The sequence below is a fragment of the Malaclemys terrapin genome, chromosome 3, assembly GCF_027887155.1.
Source record: "Malaclemys terrapin pileata isolate rMalTer1 chromosome 3, rMalTer1.hap1, whole genome shotgun sequence".
Taxonomy (NCBI): Eukaryota; Metazoa; Chordata; order Testudines; family Emydidae; genus Malaclemys; species Malaclemys terrapin.
Window position 1 is genome coordinate 144,738,564 of NC_071507.1, and position 16,361 is coordinate 144,754,924.

Consider the following 16,361-nt stretch of genomic DNA (forward strand, 5'->3'; position numbering starts at 1 on the left):
ACAAACTGCAATAGTTGTGCTCAGTTCTATCAAATAGTAAGTAGAAGAACAGGAGTACTTGTGGCACCTTAGAGACTAACAAATTTATTAGAGCATAAGCTTTCGTGGACTACAGCCAATATACACACATACAGAGAGCATAAACAGGTGGGAGTTGTCTTACCAACTCTGAGAGGCCAATTAATACTCTGAGAGTACTTACAAGGGGAGTACTCTCACACTTCTTATCAAACTGTCTGTACTGGGCTAGCTTGATTATCACTTCAAAAGTTTTTTTTCTCTTAATTAATTGGCCTCTCAGAGTTGGTAAGACAACTCCCACCTGTTTATGCTCTCTGTATGTGTGTATATATATCTCCTCAATATATGTTCCATTCTATATGCATCCGAAGAAGTGGGCTATAGTCCACGAAAGCTTATGCTCTAATAAATTTGTTAGTCTCTAAGGTGCCACAAGTACTCCTGTTCTTCTTTTTGTGGATACAGACTAACACGGCTGTTACTCTGAAACCTGTCAAATAGTAAGTGTTATCTGATGTGAACAAACCTGTTAGCAGGGGCTGCAGTAAGTCTATCACCCAACTTAATTCAACTTGTTGTCTTAACTTAAGGTCACCCAGGTCTCCAAAAGCGACAGCTAGCACGAACTACTAACCAATAGCAGCACTTAATTTCTACTTCTATAAGTGCACTAGATACTGTGTATAAGAGTCCAAAGATGCACCAAAGCGAATGTTAAAAGCAGCTAAGAAAAGAATCCTATTAAACTTGACTGCCAGTTCAAAGAGCAACTAGGTCTTTGGGGAAAAACAATTGGAATTCCTTGGAGGACAGTACAAAGTAATATGTTTAATGAGCGACATACAAAGCAAACTGAAATAATATACTCAAAGAGAGCGAAAAAATTCTTTTAGCTCACTTGTGAAAGTTAATTTCATTTTGGCAACTCATGCCCCTACTGCCATGGCCAAGTGAATAAATGAAAAGGGGAGGGACCTGAATGGTTTTTGTACTGTTCCTAGCACAACAGTGCCTTATCTTGTTTGGGGTCTTGGGGTACCACAACACAAACATTCAGTGATTGGATTAATAATAGTAGAGTGAAAAGAATTGAGATTTCTCAAAACTTCCCTTTAATATAGATTTCCAGCACTTTTGTGCCAGCAATTAGTATGGAGAAACCTAATTCCCATTATCAGATCTTTTTATTAGTTTTATTTTCCAAATAAGAGTTGGCTAGAGTGTTACCAGATTTGCCCATTACTTTGGGGTATGCTCATTTATTTGGGTTACTCTTCTGGGGGGAGGGGAGAGTTCTGTAATTCTATCAATGTACTGCTTCTGTCACTTGTGTTTTCATATGGAGCTCTACTTCTCCCTTCTGCAAGTCCCCTCCCAATGGAGCTATCCTGCAGGACATAGGTTCCCTAGGACTGGGTTTCTCCAGCCCCAGAACCAGATGAACACCTACACATACATTAACAGAGCATGTCTGAACGGACTGGGTCATTCAGCACTGTCAAGCTGACCCCTTATATGTCTTTGGACTCACTGGGCTGGATGAAGCAGCACTTTCAAGCTGCCTCTTCTTATATGCCCCTGGGCTCCATGGACTGGGTCAAGCAGCACTTTCAAACTGTTACTCTTATGCGTCCCAGATTCAGCACGTCCCTATCCTCACTCTCACATCACAAGTGTCCTGGCAGTAACCTACTTGATGAGCAAACCCCACAGTATTTTGGGCGCTGCCCGGATCTTTAGCTTAGGTAAAAGAAGCGTTGCTGAAGAGTGAATGGGGGAAGCTAAAAACACAAGAGTAAAGTTCAGCAAGAGAGAAGCAACCAGCTTAACCATAAAAGTTATGTATTGAATAGTAGTGATAACTACACAAGGAGAACCTAAACCAACATAACATACATTATTAAAGGTTAATACCTAAGGTAAAAAGGAAAACAGAGAAAGAGAAAGAAGGGGGATCTCACCCACTCCATGAGGCTTGAACTGGTCGGGGTTCCCAGGTGATGTTGGTAGCTCAGGGTCCTGAGTGCTAGAGACAGGCAGAGCCCCCAGCACGGTCAGTCAGGAGAAGATGGAGTCCCAGTGGTACTGATGCATAGTTTGGATCTAAGCATCAGAACACCTACTGGAGAGCGAGTAGGGATTTTTGTAGAGAAAATACAATGGTTCAAGGTTGAACACTAGATTTGTTTATAGGTAAACTGATGACTCAAGGGTTTTCTTTAGGCTAGACAATAGGAGCTGATCACTCTTGGCTATGGGGGGTGTTTTCTTCCAGGGGCTCACAATGCAACCCAGTTGCATTGGGCTGCTTCAGTATTTTGGATATCAATCAAGGATTCATTACTAGAATTGGTCTGATAACTGCTGAGCAGGGTGTGAGCAGGTGTAGGTTTATTAACATCTGGAGCAGAGATTCCCATGATGCAGTGTGTCCCTGCTTTTTCTGGTCCCAGAGCTCAGTGCGGTTCTCGGTTCTCCATTCTGTATACAAATTGAGATGTCTCCCTGTCCCATCTTTCATGCAGATGAGGCTGGGGGAGTTGTCTCTATTCTTCATTCTGTATGCTAATGGAGATGTCTTAATCTTGTCACCCTTGTCAGGAGGGGTCTAGGTGTGTCTCCCAATGCCCTTCACTGCTCTCTGCAAGTTTTTTTCTCTGATGGGTTTTGGTTTAAGCTGAGGCGGGGGGGGGGAAGATGGGGGGTGTCTTTCATGAGTCAGGCTGGATACTGCCCCTGGTTCCCCAAGAACACAGAGCTGACTGGTATCAAGAGCCTTTGCCACTCTTGGTAATTGGGCCTGTCTCATCTTTAGTAAACTCTAATGTGCTACCCATTCCCTCTCTGTTTGTATTAGCTCTGTCCAATCTGTTTTAAATACTCTCTCTTTCTCTCGTTTCTTGGCTTTTCCAGTGGGAAATCTCTCAACTGCCGTCCTGTCTTCAGGACTAGACTGTTTCAACACAATTTGCTTGACACATCACTGAAATATAAAATTAGAAAAATCATCTATTAGCTACTGGAACAATAGTTTTTGGCTGTTTCTTCTTTTTCTAGCAGAGGAAACATGCTACTACCACAAAGGAAATGCAGATTCACAGTTCTGTTGCTCCTAACACAGATCACAAGAAATTCTGCATCATTTATACAACCCTTGATTTATCTCCAATGGAGCTTACAGCACTTTGAACACTTCAGATTATTTAACATAAAATGTTAGTTCACATCCATTAAAGATTTGTTAGAATCTACTTTTAAATTGTCATACTCTAGTAAACATCAAGCTTCATGATTTATGTGGTCTAATGTCACCTACTCCTAGCAGGTCAGGTTTAAATCCGGAGTAACAGAACAAGTTCAAGCTGCTGGTGTATTCTATAAATAAACTATTCTCTATCCACAGATGTGGCTTTTAAATTCTGACACTTTATTGGTGGAATCTATGGGAAATTCAGCATCCAGCAGTGTTTTTACCTTGTTTGAAAATAATTTGAGGCCTGATTCCAGGTCTTCAGGCACATGGAATGCAGTCAAAGTTCTTTATCATCCCTGCATTAAAAACAAGAATAAGGAGTAAGTATCAGCTCTTGTTTTATTAAGTTCCGTTCTTTGTTTGGGTTCACGGTCCATTACAACAGTGTTTCTCTAATGAGCCTTCTAGGTATACTTTAGACGAGGGGTGGGGAACCTTTTTTCTATCAGGGGCCACTGACCCACAGAAAAAAATCAGTCGCTTGCCACACACAGCCCCTCAGTGGGGAGGGAGGAGGAGGCTTGGGGCTTCCCCTAGGCTCTGGGGTGGGGTTAGAAATGAGGGATTCAGGGTGTGGGAGGGGGTTGAGGCATGGGAAGGGGGTGAGGGCTCCAGCTGGGGGTGTGGGCTCGGGGTGTAGGAGGGGGCTCTGGGCTTGAGCCAAGGGGTTTGGAGTGTGGAAGCAGGCTCAGGACTGGGGCAGGAAGTTGGGGTGCAGGTGGGAGTGCGGGGTCTGGGAGGGAATTAGAGTGCGAGGGGGGGTTCTGACCTGGGGCACGGGTTTCGGGGTGCGGGCTCCAGCCGGGCGGCGCTTACCTCAGGTGGCTCCTGGTCGGCGGCACAGTGGGGCTAAGGCAGACTCCCTGCCTGCCCTGGCTCCTCGCTGCTCCCAGAAGTGGCCGCCATGGCAGGCCCCAAAGTGGAGGGGCCACGTGGCTCTGCGCGGTGTGCACTGCCAGCGCCCTATGGTTCCCTGCCAATGGGAGCTGCGTAACCGGTGCTGGGGGTGGGGGCAGCTCGCGGAGCTTCCCTGATCACCCCTGCGCCTAGGGGCTGAACATACCGGTCACTTCCGGGGAGCTGTGTGGAGCCAACTGGACTTTTTACAACCCCAGCTTCGCCCCACAGTGGGGCGAGCTGGCGCTTGCGGCTCCAGCCCTGCCAGGGGGAGCACTGAGGCCCGACAGAGCGGAGACTTGCTGCGGGCTGGATGAAATGAAGCAGTGGGCCGGATCTGGCCCACAGTCTGTAGGTTCCTCACCCCTGTGTTAAGCCAATGAGAATCTGGTGGCTAAATTCCTGCACCCCACTTTGAAAATGTAAGGGCCAGAATTGCATTATTAATTGAGCTACATTAGTATTACAAAACAGGTAGCTAATTGTTTTGCCTTGACAAAGTATAATGCGCTCTAGTTTTCATAGTTCATATGTAAAAATATAAATGTGTAAGGATACCACTTCATATTCTTGCTAAATAGTAAATTAGTAGTAGATTATTTAGTAATGTGAAAGAGTTTTACAATTAAGTGCTTTTCAAAAATGATTTTACAGGTTCTGTGTGTGTGTGTGTGTGTGTGTAATTGTAACTTGCTTTGAATCTAATGGTAAGATTCTTTTTTTTTTTTTTTAAAGTTTCAACTGAATGCTGTACACTTGGTTTTTCTTGGATATGTCCAAGTCTACTAGAGTTTTCATAAAGAAAACATTTGACTTCTGCAGGCTCTGAAGTGTCAATTATGGAAGAAAAACACTGCCAGTGTAATATTTAGTTAAAGTTGCAATCATGCATTTAATAGCATCATTTTATATTTAAAGTGGTGGATAAAGTTGCTAGAATATTACATTCACCTATTATTTCAGTGTTTGCACAGCTGACGATGTAGTATTTGTTGGGTAATTTGTATTTCATCTATTAGCTCTATTACGGTAGAGCAGAAAGCATATATGAATAGTGGTTTGGGTTTGTTTTTTCCCCTTAAACTCTTGAGAAAAAAAGTGTTAGATTAAATAGGTATTATAAAACTTACCAGAAAATATCATATCTTGTGATCCTATTTTATAAAAGAAAAATATGAACCTCTCAAAAACTTGTGATAATTTGTGATATCTATCATGGTATTTCCACTGATTGTATAGTGACTGCATCCCCAATATACATAAAAACAATTCAAATACTGAATATTTTGAACATACTCTTCTATCTAATTCATAGAATGCTCAGATACTGTGAGCAGTGCCTATTTGTGGAGGAGAGATCTTTTTCCTACAGAGTGATGTGATAATTAAAATTATTAATGCAGAAGGTATTGGAAAACATATTGCTGTGTGTGATATAGAGGTTATTTAGAGGCTCTAATTCTCTGTTATAGTCTCATGTATACTGCTTAAACTTCAAATGAGGAATACTGCTGGAATCAGTGCAATTTCTCAAAACGGAAGAAATTGTATATCAACGACTTGAAAACTTGAAGTAGTAAATATTTGCGTTTTCAGCAGGTTTTAATTTTTTATTATGTCTACCTTGGCATAATGCATAGATAACAGCCATATATACTTAATCACTTGCAGTTTGGATACATTGATATCCAAATCCTATTGTGGATTGTTTACAAAAACAAGAATGCACATCATTTAGGGATGCAGAGGCAAAGAAAAATGTCAGAATTTAGAAAAGAAGGAGATTCTTTTCTGTCTAAGGATCCTTCACAGAACTTTATTTGAAGCCTTACTGCCAGGAGTATGTATCTCTCTTTCTCTAGTGGATTGGGTGTAGGAAGTCTATTTTCAAAGATTAATTAGAATTTATCTTTGGGGTTATTCAGGGTACATCTACACAGCAAAACAGAATAAAACACAACCACTTGTGGCAGCAAGTTTGAGAGTCAGGGTCAACTGATGCGGGCTTGCATTGCAGGGCTAAAAATAGCAGTGTAGACATTCAGGCTCAAGCTTGAGTGCTGAAACCCAGAGCCCAGGCTCCAGCCCAAGCCCAAGCGTCTACACTTCTATTTCTGGTCCCACAGTGTGGACCAAAATCAGTTTTCCCTGGCTCTGAGACTTGCTGCCATAGGGTTTTTGTTTTACCTTCAGTGGCTGCCAGATAGTCATGACTGAGATCTTGGAAAGCACACTCTGACTCAGCTCGCAGAAACATCAAGAGCAGAAAGAAGATGAGGGGTGACAACAGTAACAATTGTTCCAATTTATCTTCCCTATTAGGACATTTGCTTTTGTTATTTTTTTTAAATATGTGTGTTGTCAGTAACTTTAAATAGCACAGTCCATTTATGGGTCTGGTGTCTGAAGATCTCCCTGTATTTTATTTTATTTTTTGAGCTGCTCAATACTTAGAAATGTTACCTTTTTACTATCATTTTCCCCCTCTTAGCATGAGTTGAAATCAGAAGAACTTGGCTTATCTGAGCATGTGACTAATTGCCCTTCAGGAAACCATGCAGAAAAACAAAACGTACAAACTTAACTACCTTCTCAACATCTCTCCTTATTCAGATTTTCAGTGGATATTACTATGACCTTATTGCTTGTCTTTTTCTTGACTGAAGACTTCAGATTCCCTCTGCTTTATGCCATCTTTTGTGCTAACTGCTCCGATTAAAATATTTTTAAACAGACAAAAGAAAAACCTGTCTGTTTTCCTAAATTCATAAACCAGGAATTATGAAATACTCTTTGTTTCAGTTTCATACTTAACATCTCTCACTGGTGCAAAAGGCCTGTTGCATGATGTAGACCAGGATTGTTCTTGTATGCTCTAGCCCTTTTCATGTATGTGTTATCCCAGAGTGTTCTCCAGAGCAGAGAATTACACATCCGTTGTGAATTGACTCTAGTCCTGAAGCTTGGAACGTGTGGCTTAGGGACTACCCCCGGCTCAGCTGTTTGAATGCGGTGCTGTCTGAGCCTTTTAGGGGCACTTTGACACGTTCCCTATCCAGTCATTTTTTGCTACATCTCCCTACTTGGAGTTTCCAGGATAGTCATGAAAACTGGCTATATATAAATATGAGAAACAAACTGTAATGACTTAGCTAGTGCTTTGACATCTGCTGATGACAAGCACTACATAAGGGGTACTTGTTATAATATTAGTACTCCCAGTCATTCAATTGTGTCTGGAGACCTGTGGTTTTGTTTTAAGTTGACTAGTATTTTACTGGCAGGTTAATAATAATTTGCACTTAGTTACCTGTTTTTACAGTGCTATATGTGTCCTGGTAATTGGCTGTAGGACTTATTCTATGCATTTGTGGACTGCTGTGTACTCGGGAATCAGTCATCCCCCATATGTTTTCTTCAGTGATTTGCAGATAAGATGAAGAAAAATGTCCCCTGAACACGTTGTACTCAAACTCCTTTGCATAACGTTTGTTTTGTTTTTTTGCTTTTAAAAAGAGTTTGGCACAAATCTTCTTGGAAAATAAAATGAAGCGGGTGGTGGGGAGACAATCTTTTCTTACTTTTCTACTCATGTAAAAAGCTACAAAGAGTACTGTGGCACCTTATAGACTAATAGACGTATTGGAGCATAAGCTTTCGTGGGTGAATACCCACTTTGTCAGATCTACAGCTTTTGTGTTTAAGCACAGTGCACAAACTCATGTAAATTAGACATTAGTGGTTCTTATGGTTTATTTCTTAAAACGTTGACTTGAAAGAGTATACTGCGGGAGAACTCAATGAATATGGAGATGAACAGCATTGGGACGTATGAGTTAAACAGCAGTATATTTTTTATTTGCTCAGCATTGTTTTTGGTTTCTGCTGATCTGGCTGATTAATGTAGCCATTGAGGCTATAGTCTAAAATAAATTATATGGAATACATAATGGAGGGGGATTGTTGAGTGAGTGAGATTTGCTGGTGGTTGGGAGGGTTGCCTACTTTATATATAAAATAAAAAAGTGAGGGGAAAAAAGGCTCCCTTGCCAGCGTAGTGCCTTCATAAGAGGATTTTTTTAGTTTTAACTAAAATACAGAGCCTAGAAATTTTTTTTTCTTTCCTTAAAAGGTAATCACCATTTTAGTTCTTGGGCTGTTTTGTATGACGCAATCTTGTAGCCCACTTATAATCCCAGTGAAATCCGTACAGGATACTTTGCAAGAAAAATAACAAAATAAAAACAGAGCACCCCTCCACTTTTCACTAGTTCGAGTGACTTTATAGATGTATGCTTATCCATTCCATTCACTACATGCTTTCCAGTTGCCTTATACAGAAACCCTAAGCAAAAACATTTATACATGTGTGATGGGGTAGTCTGCCATCCACAGCAATAGTGCCTAGTTGTCTGCCCATCCCACCACCTGTCATGGCTGTTGGAGGGTTTGAAAGATCCTATAGGAAGATGTAGAGAGACCTAAGGGAGATAGGGATAGTGAGGAAGCAGCTTTAGGACTGAATAGTGCTTGTTCATGTATGTTTAAGGGCCCAGTGTCAGGAACCTAGCACAGAGGATGGGGCAAGCCTCCCATCTCACCCTACGAATTGGGAAGGAGTTGGGAGAAAGTGGAACAGCATAAAGCTGCCTCCTCCCTCATAGCATGGCAGACATTGACAGGAGAATGTCTGATGAACCTTTGAGATTGGAAGGTTAGATGGGAAGGGTGTTTAGCTGAAGGAAGCGGGCAAAAGTCTTGCAGCTAATTAACCTAAGGCAGTTGGCCTGAGAGACAAACTCCAGCTCCAGAAAGAGGACTGAAGGGAAACTCCTGCTTGAAGGATGGAAAGACAGATTATTCTAAGGCCAGGTCTACACTACACCTGTTAAAGCGGAACAGCTATATTGCTGCGGCTGTAGCGCAATAGTGTAGACACTTTGTACATCAACGGAAAGGAGTTTTCCATTGCTGTAGTTAATGTCACTCCGAGGGCAATAGCTAGGATAACAGAAGAATGTTACCGTTGACCTATCCACATCTACAGTGGGGTTAAGTTGACCTAAGTATGGTGCTCAGGGTACAAGATTTTTTACAACCTTGAGCGACGTAGCTAGATGGATCTAATTTTTAAGTGTAGACCAGGCTTAAGGCAAAGAGGCCCAAGCCTCAACCCCAGTCCCAGAAAGAGGGGTAAGGGGGAACTCCTGTTGAGAGGAGAGAGAGAGACTGACTATCTTAAGGCAAGGGGCAGAGAAAACTGGTAGCAATTACAATCCTGCTGCTGCAGAGATGAATCTGAGACTGGCTTTTAGGAAACACTTCCATACCTGGCCTCAAGAGAAGCCACAATGAACCACAAAGTCAAGGTGAAGACCACAGAATCTGCAGATCTTGTGACGTTGCTGATGAGCAAGGTAAAAGTAGGAGCAACCCAGGAAAAACAGGGGAGTTGAAGAAACGATCCTTAGCCACCTAAACAAGCCAGCTCTCTGTTCCAGCCTAAGAACCCTGGATTCCCCTAGCTCTTCCCTGGACCAAGAGGGGAATCGTGGATGTCAAGAATAAAAGAAGCAAAGACCTGATAGAGGCTGGGATTGAAGGCCATTAGATCTTGTTTACTATTTTTTTGGACTTTTTGGGTAACTTGCAGGAACGGGAATGGACTGAGCAGTGGCATAGTTGGAGGGCTAGGCCACAGACAGCAGACTGTTGTAGCACCAGAATCAACTAAGGGGGGTGCTAGACTGAGAGAACCCTGGCAATGCCAAACCTGGATGCTAGGAGGCCCTCTGGAGGTGAGCGGTGTGATTACAGCCCATAAACCCTCAGGGATGGAATTGAATTGAATTTTGCTCCTTGTTGTTTGTAACCTCATAGCTCTTCCTATTAAAGTTTAGAAGCCAAAATAATTGCTCTGGTCCAGAGGTGCTGAAACAATTTTTATAGCGGGGGTGCTGAGAGCCATTGAACCAAATTGTAAACCCTGTATGTAATGGAAACCACGTCAAGCCAGGGGCGTGGCTGCACCCCCCAGACCCATTAGTTCCAGCACCTATGCTCTGGTCTGCCTTCTCTCAAGGAGCTTGTTTCTGTGCTGTTTTAGAATGCTTTTCAATGTACCCTAGGCAGACAATTAAAGAGAGAGGGAAAAACTGTGGCAACAGAAAACATAATATTTTCCTTCTAATTATTTGTAGTGCTGATAGTCAGGGATAATAGTCAGTCTCCTTGTATTGGTATGTAGCAAGGCGGAGCACTCGCCGCTGCAGCGCCTCCTGCTGGTTGGTCTGGGAATTAGCTCTTCCAGCTTCAGAGCACCTCCTGGTGGCCAGTGTCTCCTTTGCTGCCTCCTGCTTCTCTCTCTTCTCCACCACACTTTAGTTCAGGCCCCACATCCCTCCAGGCCTGCGGTGCCCCTTTGTCCAGGCACTGCCCCCTGGCAATACCCACAATCAGGGGTCCTCCCCTCCCTGGGGAACCCCAATTCCTCAAAGCCCACCTTGCCTCAGTGACCAACTGCCAGTCTTCATCTAGCCCCTTTTCTCAGGGGCAAACTGTAGTCTGAAATGGCCACTCATCATTAGCAAAGGGGTTTGGACCTGCTGCCTCTTCCTGGCCTGGCTGTACTGCTGCAGCCTCAGTACCCCCACAGGCCCTTTTAGCTTAGCCTCAGCCTGGGGACTCGCCTGGCGAGAGTGCCCCAGCTCTGCCTGTCCTTGCCCAACACTGCTCAGTTTGGGATTCCCGCCAGTAGCCAGGTCCTTCCCACACCACCAGTGGTGTGAGACTCCCCCTGCCTAGTTCCCAGCCCTTTTATCAGGGCCAGCTGGACCCTAATTGGGTGTGGCCACACCTGCGGCTGCCTACCCAATTAGCCTCCCTCAGCTGCTTTCAGCCCCAGCCCTCTCCAAGGGCTGGCTTTTAACCCTTTCCAAGCTGGAGCGGGTTCTGCCCTGCTACATGGTACTGTACAAACACATCGGAAGACGTAACTCCTGCCCTGAAGAGCTTTGTCAAATTTGTATTATTATTTAATACTCTGGATTTGAATTTAGCGTTTCAAATAATTAATTCGCTAATCCAGTCCAAGAACTTACTGGTCTTCTAGAACAGTACTTGTTCCAAAGACACAGTTAGATGCCCAAATACTAGTGGGTATTGTAATACTTTTATTGTGTCTTTTTCAACACATTCATCTAATGGTGCATTTTTTTTTTTTTTTTTTGCAGATAATACTGTCAAGTATCTAAATCCCATGTTACATTTTTCAGGGAATATTCTTCCATCATTAGTAGCAGTTAGGCAAGGAAATCTCTTGTGTATCAATGGGAGAATAAATCCCTGTAAGTTAACAGTAGAACAGTTGCCGAAAATTAAATTAATTTTAATTTTCATTGCATGTACTTTGCTAATGAAAGTTAACCAGAATAATAGTATATTGTATTTCTAATGGTTGGTAGGGAGGAAGGAAAACCATTCATTAACTAATTCATTATGTGAAAGGATTCACTAAAAGCCTCCTTTGTCTTAAGAAAAAGAAGCAGAGGAAGATGAGTAAGAGAGAAGGAAGATCTTGTTAAGGTACTGGATTGGGATGCAGTTCATGTCTCTGGCCAAACCACTTAATCTTTGTGTCTCAGTCCTCCATCTGTAAAATCAGCATTGAGACTTCCTTTCTGTCTTATCTATTCAGATTGTGAGCTCTTCTGAGCACTGACTGTCTTTACTGGGGCCTATATGAGCTACTGTTACACAGATAATAAGTCTGTTGAAATTACTTACACAGGAAAGATGTGCCATCATTTCTTCCTACCACCTACGAAAAGAGTATTAGAAAATGCTATTGAGTCTTGTTGGAGAAGCATGTTTTGTACCTTCACTCTGATCCTTTCTTATTCAGATATTTATTGATGAAGGGTATGTTATTATGTGGATGTTCTTCACCTTCCTCTCAGCAAGGCTCTTTCTCATAAATATCTGCTGTGAAAATGGAAGAGGTTTTCCTGTGGAGTAATAGGTTGTTGGCAAATAACATCTTATACAAACTGCCTGACTGCTGAGAGTAATAATGTTAAACACTGTTGAAGTTAAAGGGCTATCAAAAATAAATGAAGAAAATTGAAAAAATGAAGTTGGCGATGGCAGTTTGACCATGAGCTGGTCTTAGACAATGGTTTTTTGAATGAAAGGGTACAGTTAGAGAAAATTACAACTTTCCATTTACAGATGTGTGCTGGAAAAAGTTTCATGGTCAAAAAGTTCTTGATAATTTTACTTTCTATTTCCGGCATATATTTAAAATATCTTCGAATTGTTTACGGCTCTGGCACTGATGCTGTATCCGCCTTTTTATTGTGTTCTTTTAGCATTGTCTGTTTCTCTCTTCAGATTCTAACTGTGACTTCCAGAAATTGTACTAATGCATGTGCTTTTATTAGCTTCAGAGGAGCAGAGTGAGCTAGAAGACGGAGTTTGTGGCTGAAAGCCAGGAACTCCTGAGTTCCAATACTATCACTACAATGTTATGATTACATCAATATTCATGTGCTGTAATTTAAAATTTGTATTGTAACTGCTGGGTTTCAGGATGTTGATTTCTTTCTTTTATTTATTCTTAGGCCACCTCCATCTGGATATCTTGATAATAAGAAACCAGAAATTTGCTCAGTTTTCCCACTTCACTTCCAATTAGTCTTCATCAGCTGGGGTATAGTTATCTCTGAAGCAGTTTTCCTTATAGAAAGCTATATTTCTAATAGCTTTCAGAAATCACTGTACAGTAACTCATCTCTTTGAAGGTTCTAAAGTGAATTCTAATTCAATCTGAGTCCTGTTATTTAAATTCTATAATATTGCATGAGCTTTTCCTTTTGAGCACCAGGAGTAGAATGTCCATTTGCATTCCTTCAGAACTCTACTTGCAGAAAATGAGGTAGACTGACAATTGACTGACTTATTGAGCAAGGATCTTCATTCTTTTTTCTTTTTGGAACCAGACATTATTACAGAGTGCATTTCCTCCCTTGAAATTAAGATAACTATCTTTTTACTGACTTCCTTGTAAAGCGCTTTGAGATCTTCAGATGAAAAGTGCTGTAGAAAAGCTAGGTATTATTATTTTGTTGCTTTGATTTCTTTCTGTCAAATTTTAACTAGGTTCAGTAATGTTAATATCACAAATGAAAGGGAAGAAGACTGTTGGGACAAAAACTTGAGGACCATTTGTAGTGAGTGGCATTTCCATGTCCACTGTGTCAGGTCTGGGCTTGTCTATACTTCCGGCTAAATTGGCACTGCTGTGATTGATGCAGTGGTGTCGATTTAGCAGGTCTGGTGAAGACAAGCTAAATTGATGGCTGAGTGCTCTCCCATCAACATCTGTACTTCACCTTCCCAAGAGGTGGAAAGTAAGTTGGCAGGAGAGCATCTCCTGTCAACAGCACAGTGTAGACACTGCTACAACTCAACCTAAGTTATGTCGACTTCAATTATTTAACTTACTTACGTAACTGAAGTAGCGTAACTTAGGTTGACTTAAGCATTAGTGTAGACCAGCCCTTAGAGAGGGAGTGTGGTCTGGTGATTACTAGACTAGGAGCTAGGAACTCATATATGTCAGCTCTAGTACGGTTTTGCTGTGTGGCATTAGGACAGTCTCTTAGGGTGAGATTTTCAAAGGCAGCTAAGTCCTGTTTTCAAAAGTGATGTAAGCATTTAAACTCCTTGAAAGTCAATGGGACTTAGATTCCTAAGTTCCTAGGCTATTTTGAAAATAGGACTTAGACTCCTAAGTCACTTAGATGTTCTTGAAAATTTTACATCTGTATGCCTATATCCAAATCTGTATAATAGGGGATGTTAATACAATACATTGTTACTCCTCTCACTAGATACTGTGACTAATTGTTTGGACTGGACTTTGAACATATAAAAAGTTATATACATTTTAATTATTATTCTAAAAATAATAATGTGACTGCTACCTTGCTGAATCATTTATTATATGCTAATCTTACTAGAAAAAAAGATACGCGATCAAGATTTCCTATCAAAGCAAGATTTCATCTCCCTATATATGGCAGAACAAAAATGCAATTCATTCTTCTTTATAATATCCCTTATTGTTCTTCCTTACTAATACATATAGTTTAGAGATTATTGTATTCTAAATTAAACATCTTAATGTAAATAAGCACAGTTTGATCACCCTTTATGTCACTAAGTTTAGTACTGTAATGGTTTTTTTTCATTAACATCAGAATTTGGGATAGGAGAAAGTATAAAGTAGGATGGAAAATATAGTGAAGAAAAAACTAGATAACCATTGGTCACTGCTAGGAAGTTAATTTAAAATCTATTGTCTAAAGCAGCTGCAACATCATACTAAAGACTCAAAGTGAAAAATGAACAGGAGTACTTGTGGCACGTTAGAAACTAACAAATTTATTAGAGCATAAGCTTTCGTTGGCTACAGCCCACTTCTTCAGATGCATATAGAATGGAACATGTATTGAGGAGATATATATACACACATACAGAGAGCATGAACAGGTGGGAGTTGTCTTACCAACTCTGAGAGGCCAATTAAGTAAGAGGAAAAAAAACTTTTGAAGTGATAATCAAGATAGCCCAGTACAGACATTTTGATAAGAAGTGTGAGAATACTTACAAGGGGAGATTGATGATGCGCTGGAGAGGTTTTAGTTTGCATTGAATCTAAGATGTTCAACCGATCCTGAAAGATGATCCCTCACTCTCACAGATCTTGGGAGACAGACCTGTCCTCGCTTATAGGCAACCCCCCAACCTAGAGCAAATACTCACCAGCAACCACACATCACTGAACAAAACCACTGACCCAGGAACCTATCCTTGTAACAAAGCCCAATGCCAACTCTGTCCACATATCTATTCAAATGACATCATCATAGGGTCTAATCACATCAGCCATACCATCAGGGGCTCGTTCACCTGCACATCTACCAATGTGATATATGCCATCATGTGCCAGCAATGCCCCTCTGCCATATACATTGGCCAAACCGGACAGTCTCTACGCAAAAGAATTAATGGACACAAATCTGACATCAGGAATCATAATACTCAAAAACCAGTGGAAGAACACTTTAACCTGTCTGGTTATGCTCTAATAAATTTGTTAGTCTCTAAGGTGCCACAAGTACTCCTGTTCTTTTTGCGGATACAGACTAACACGGCTGCTACTCTGAAACCTGTCAGAGTGAAAAATGGCTATGTTAGTCAGTTTCCTTAGTGACTATTTTGGAGGAATTTTTGTTGTCCAGATTGCAGGAAGATCAGCAATGTGACATCTGTATATAGATATTTATTTCACATTATTAACAACACTGCTTTTTGAGAGCCAAGTGGTTTAAATGTGACAATGATGTTATTACGCCAAGGGTAATTTTATAATTGTAATTTATATTGTTGTGAGCCAAGAGATAGTAGCTTGTAGTATTCTCATAAGCTTACAGTTTGTGGGTGTTTGCAGTTAGATATAAGGACTCTGTTTCACATATAGCATCTGTAAATACATAACTCCAATAATATCATTCAAATAGCAATATCTGGGTAACAGAGTTTGATAACTGAATCATTTAATGAGTGTAGAGTATAAAATAAAACTTGCCTTTAATTATATTACATGTTATATAAATCTGTTAGGCAGACTGCTGACTGAACTATTCAAAGGTCAACTCTTGATTTACAAAATCCCCAAATACTGCCAGGTTCTAAATTAATCAATAAATATTATTTCTATTGTATTCCACTCCCAGAGGCTGCATAAACTAATGCTACTTGTATTGGGAAAATAACTTGGGTCACTAATTTTAGTTTGCATTTAATTTCTGTATCAATAAGGCAAAAGGGGAATTGGGAGAACGGCAAATGCTGTACAACTTCAGTCAGATCACTGCTAATTTCAAAAGTTGTTTAGGGAATGATTCCATTCGTTCACTATGTTTTGTGCAGGAATGCTGCTGTTGTAAAATGATGTTGTTTGTTTGTTTGGAAAGCCGCGTTAATCCAGGATGCACAGTAGGCTTTGGAACTAAATATTTGAAGAACGTCTTAGAGAAGAAAATCAGGGCTTGGGATTTTTCTGGCATTTTCTATTCAAAGGGGCCTATTCTGTTTGTGAACAAGTGATTTATTCAAGTTTCAT

General features: G+C 41.0%; 1 protein-coding gene across 2 annotated transcripts in view; it reads left to right on the plus strand.

Annotated features, from left to right (window-relative positions):
• UBE3D (ubiquitin protein ligase E3D) overlaps positions 1-16,361 on the plus strand; it is a 108,840-nt gene that overhangs the window by 32,939 nt on the left and 59,540 nt on the right. Inside the window, exons 8-9 of one of the 2 annotated variants that reach the window (XM_054021387.1) lie at positions 3,425-3,594; positions 4,907-5,200. In XM_054021387.1, the coding sequence (XP_053877362.1) occupies positions 3,425-3,594; positions 4,907-4,916 (180 nt within the window). In that variant the 3' untranslated portion in view covers positions 4,917-5,200. Of the gene's footprint in view, positions 1-3,424; positions 3,595-4,906; positions 5,201-16,361 lie in introns of those variants that run through there. The other variant, XM_054021386.1, reaches the window with a different exon arrangement.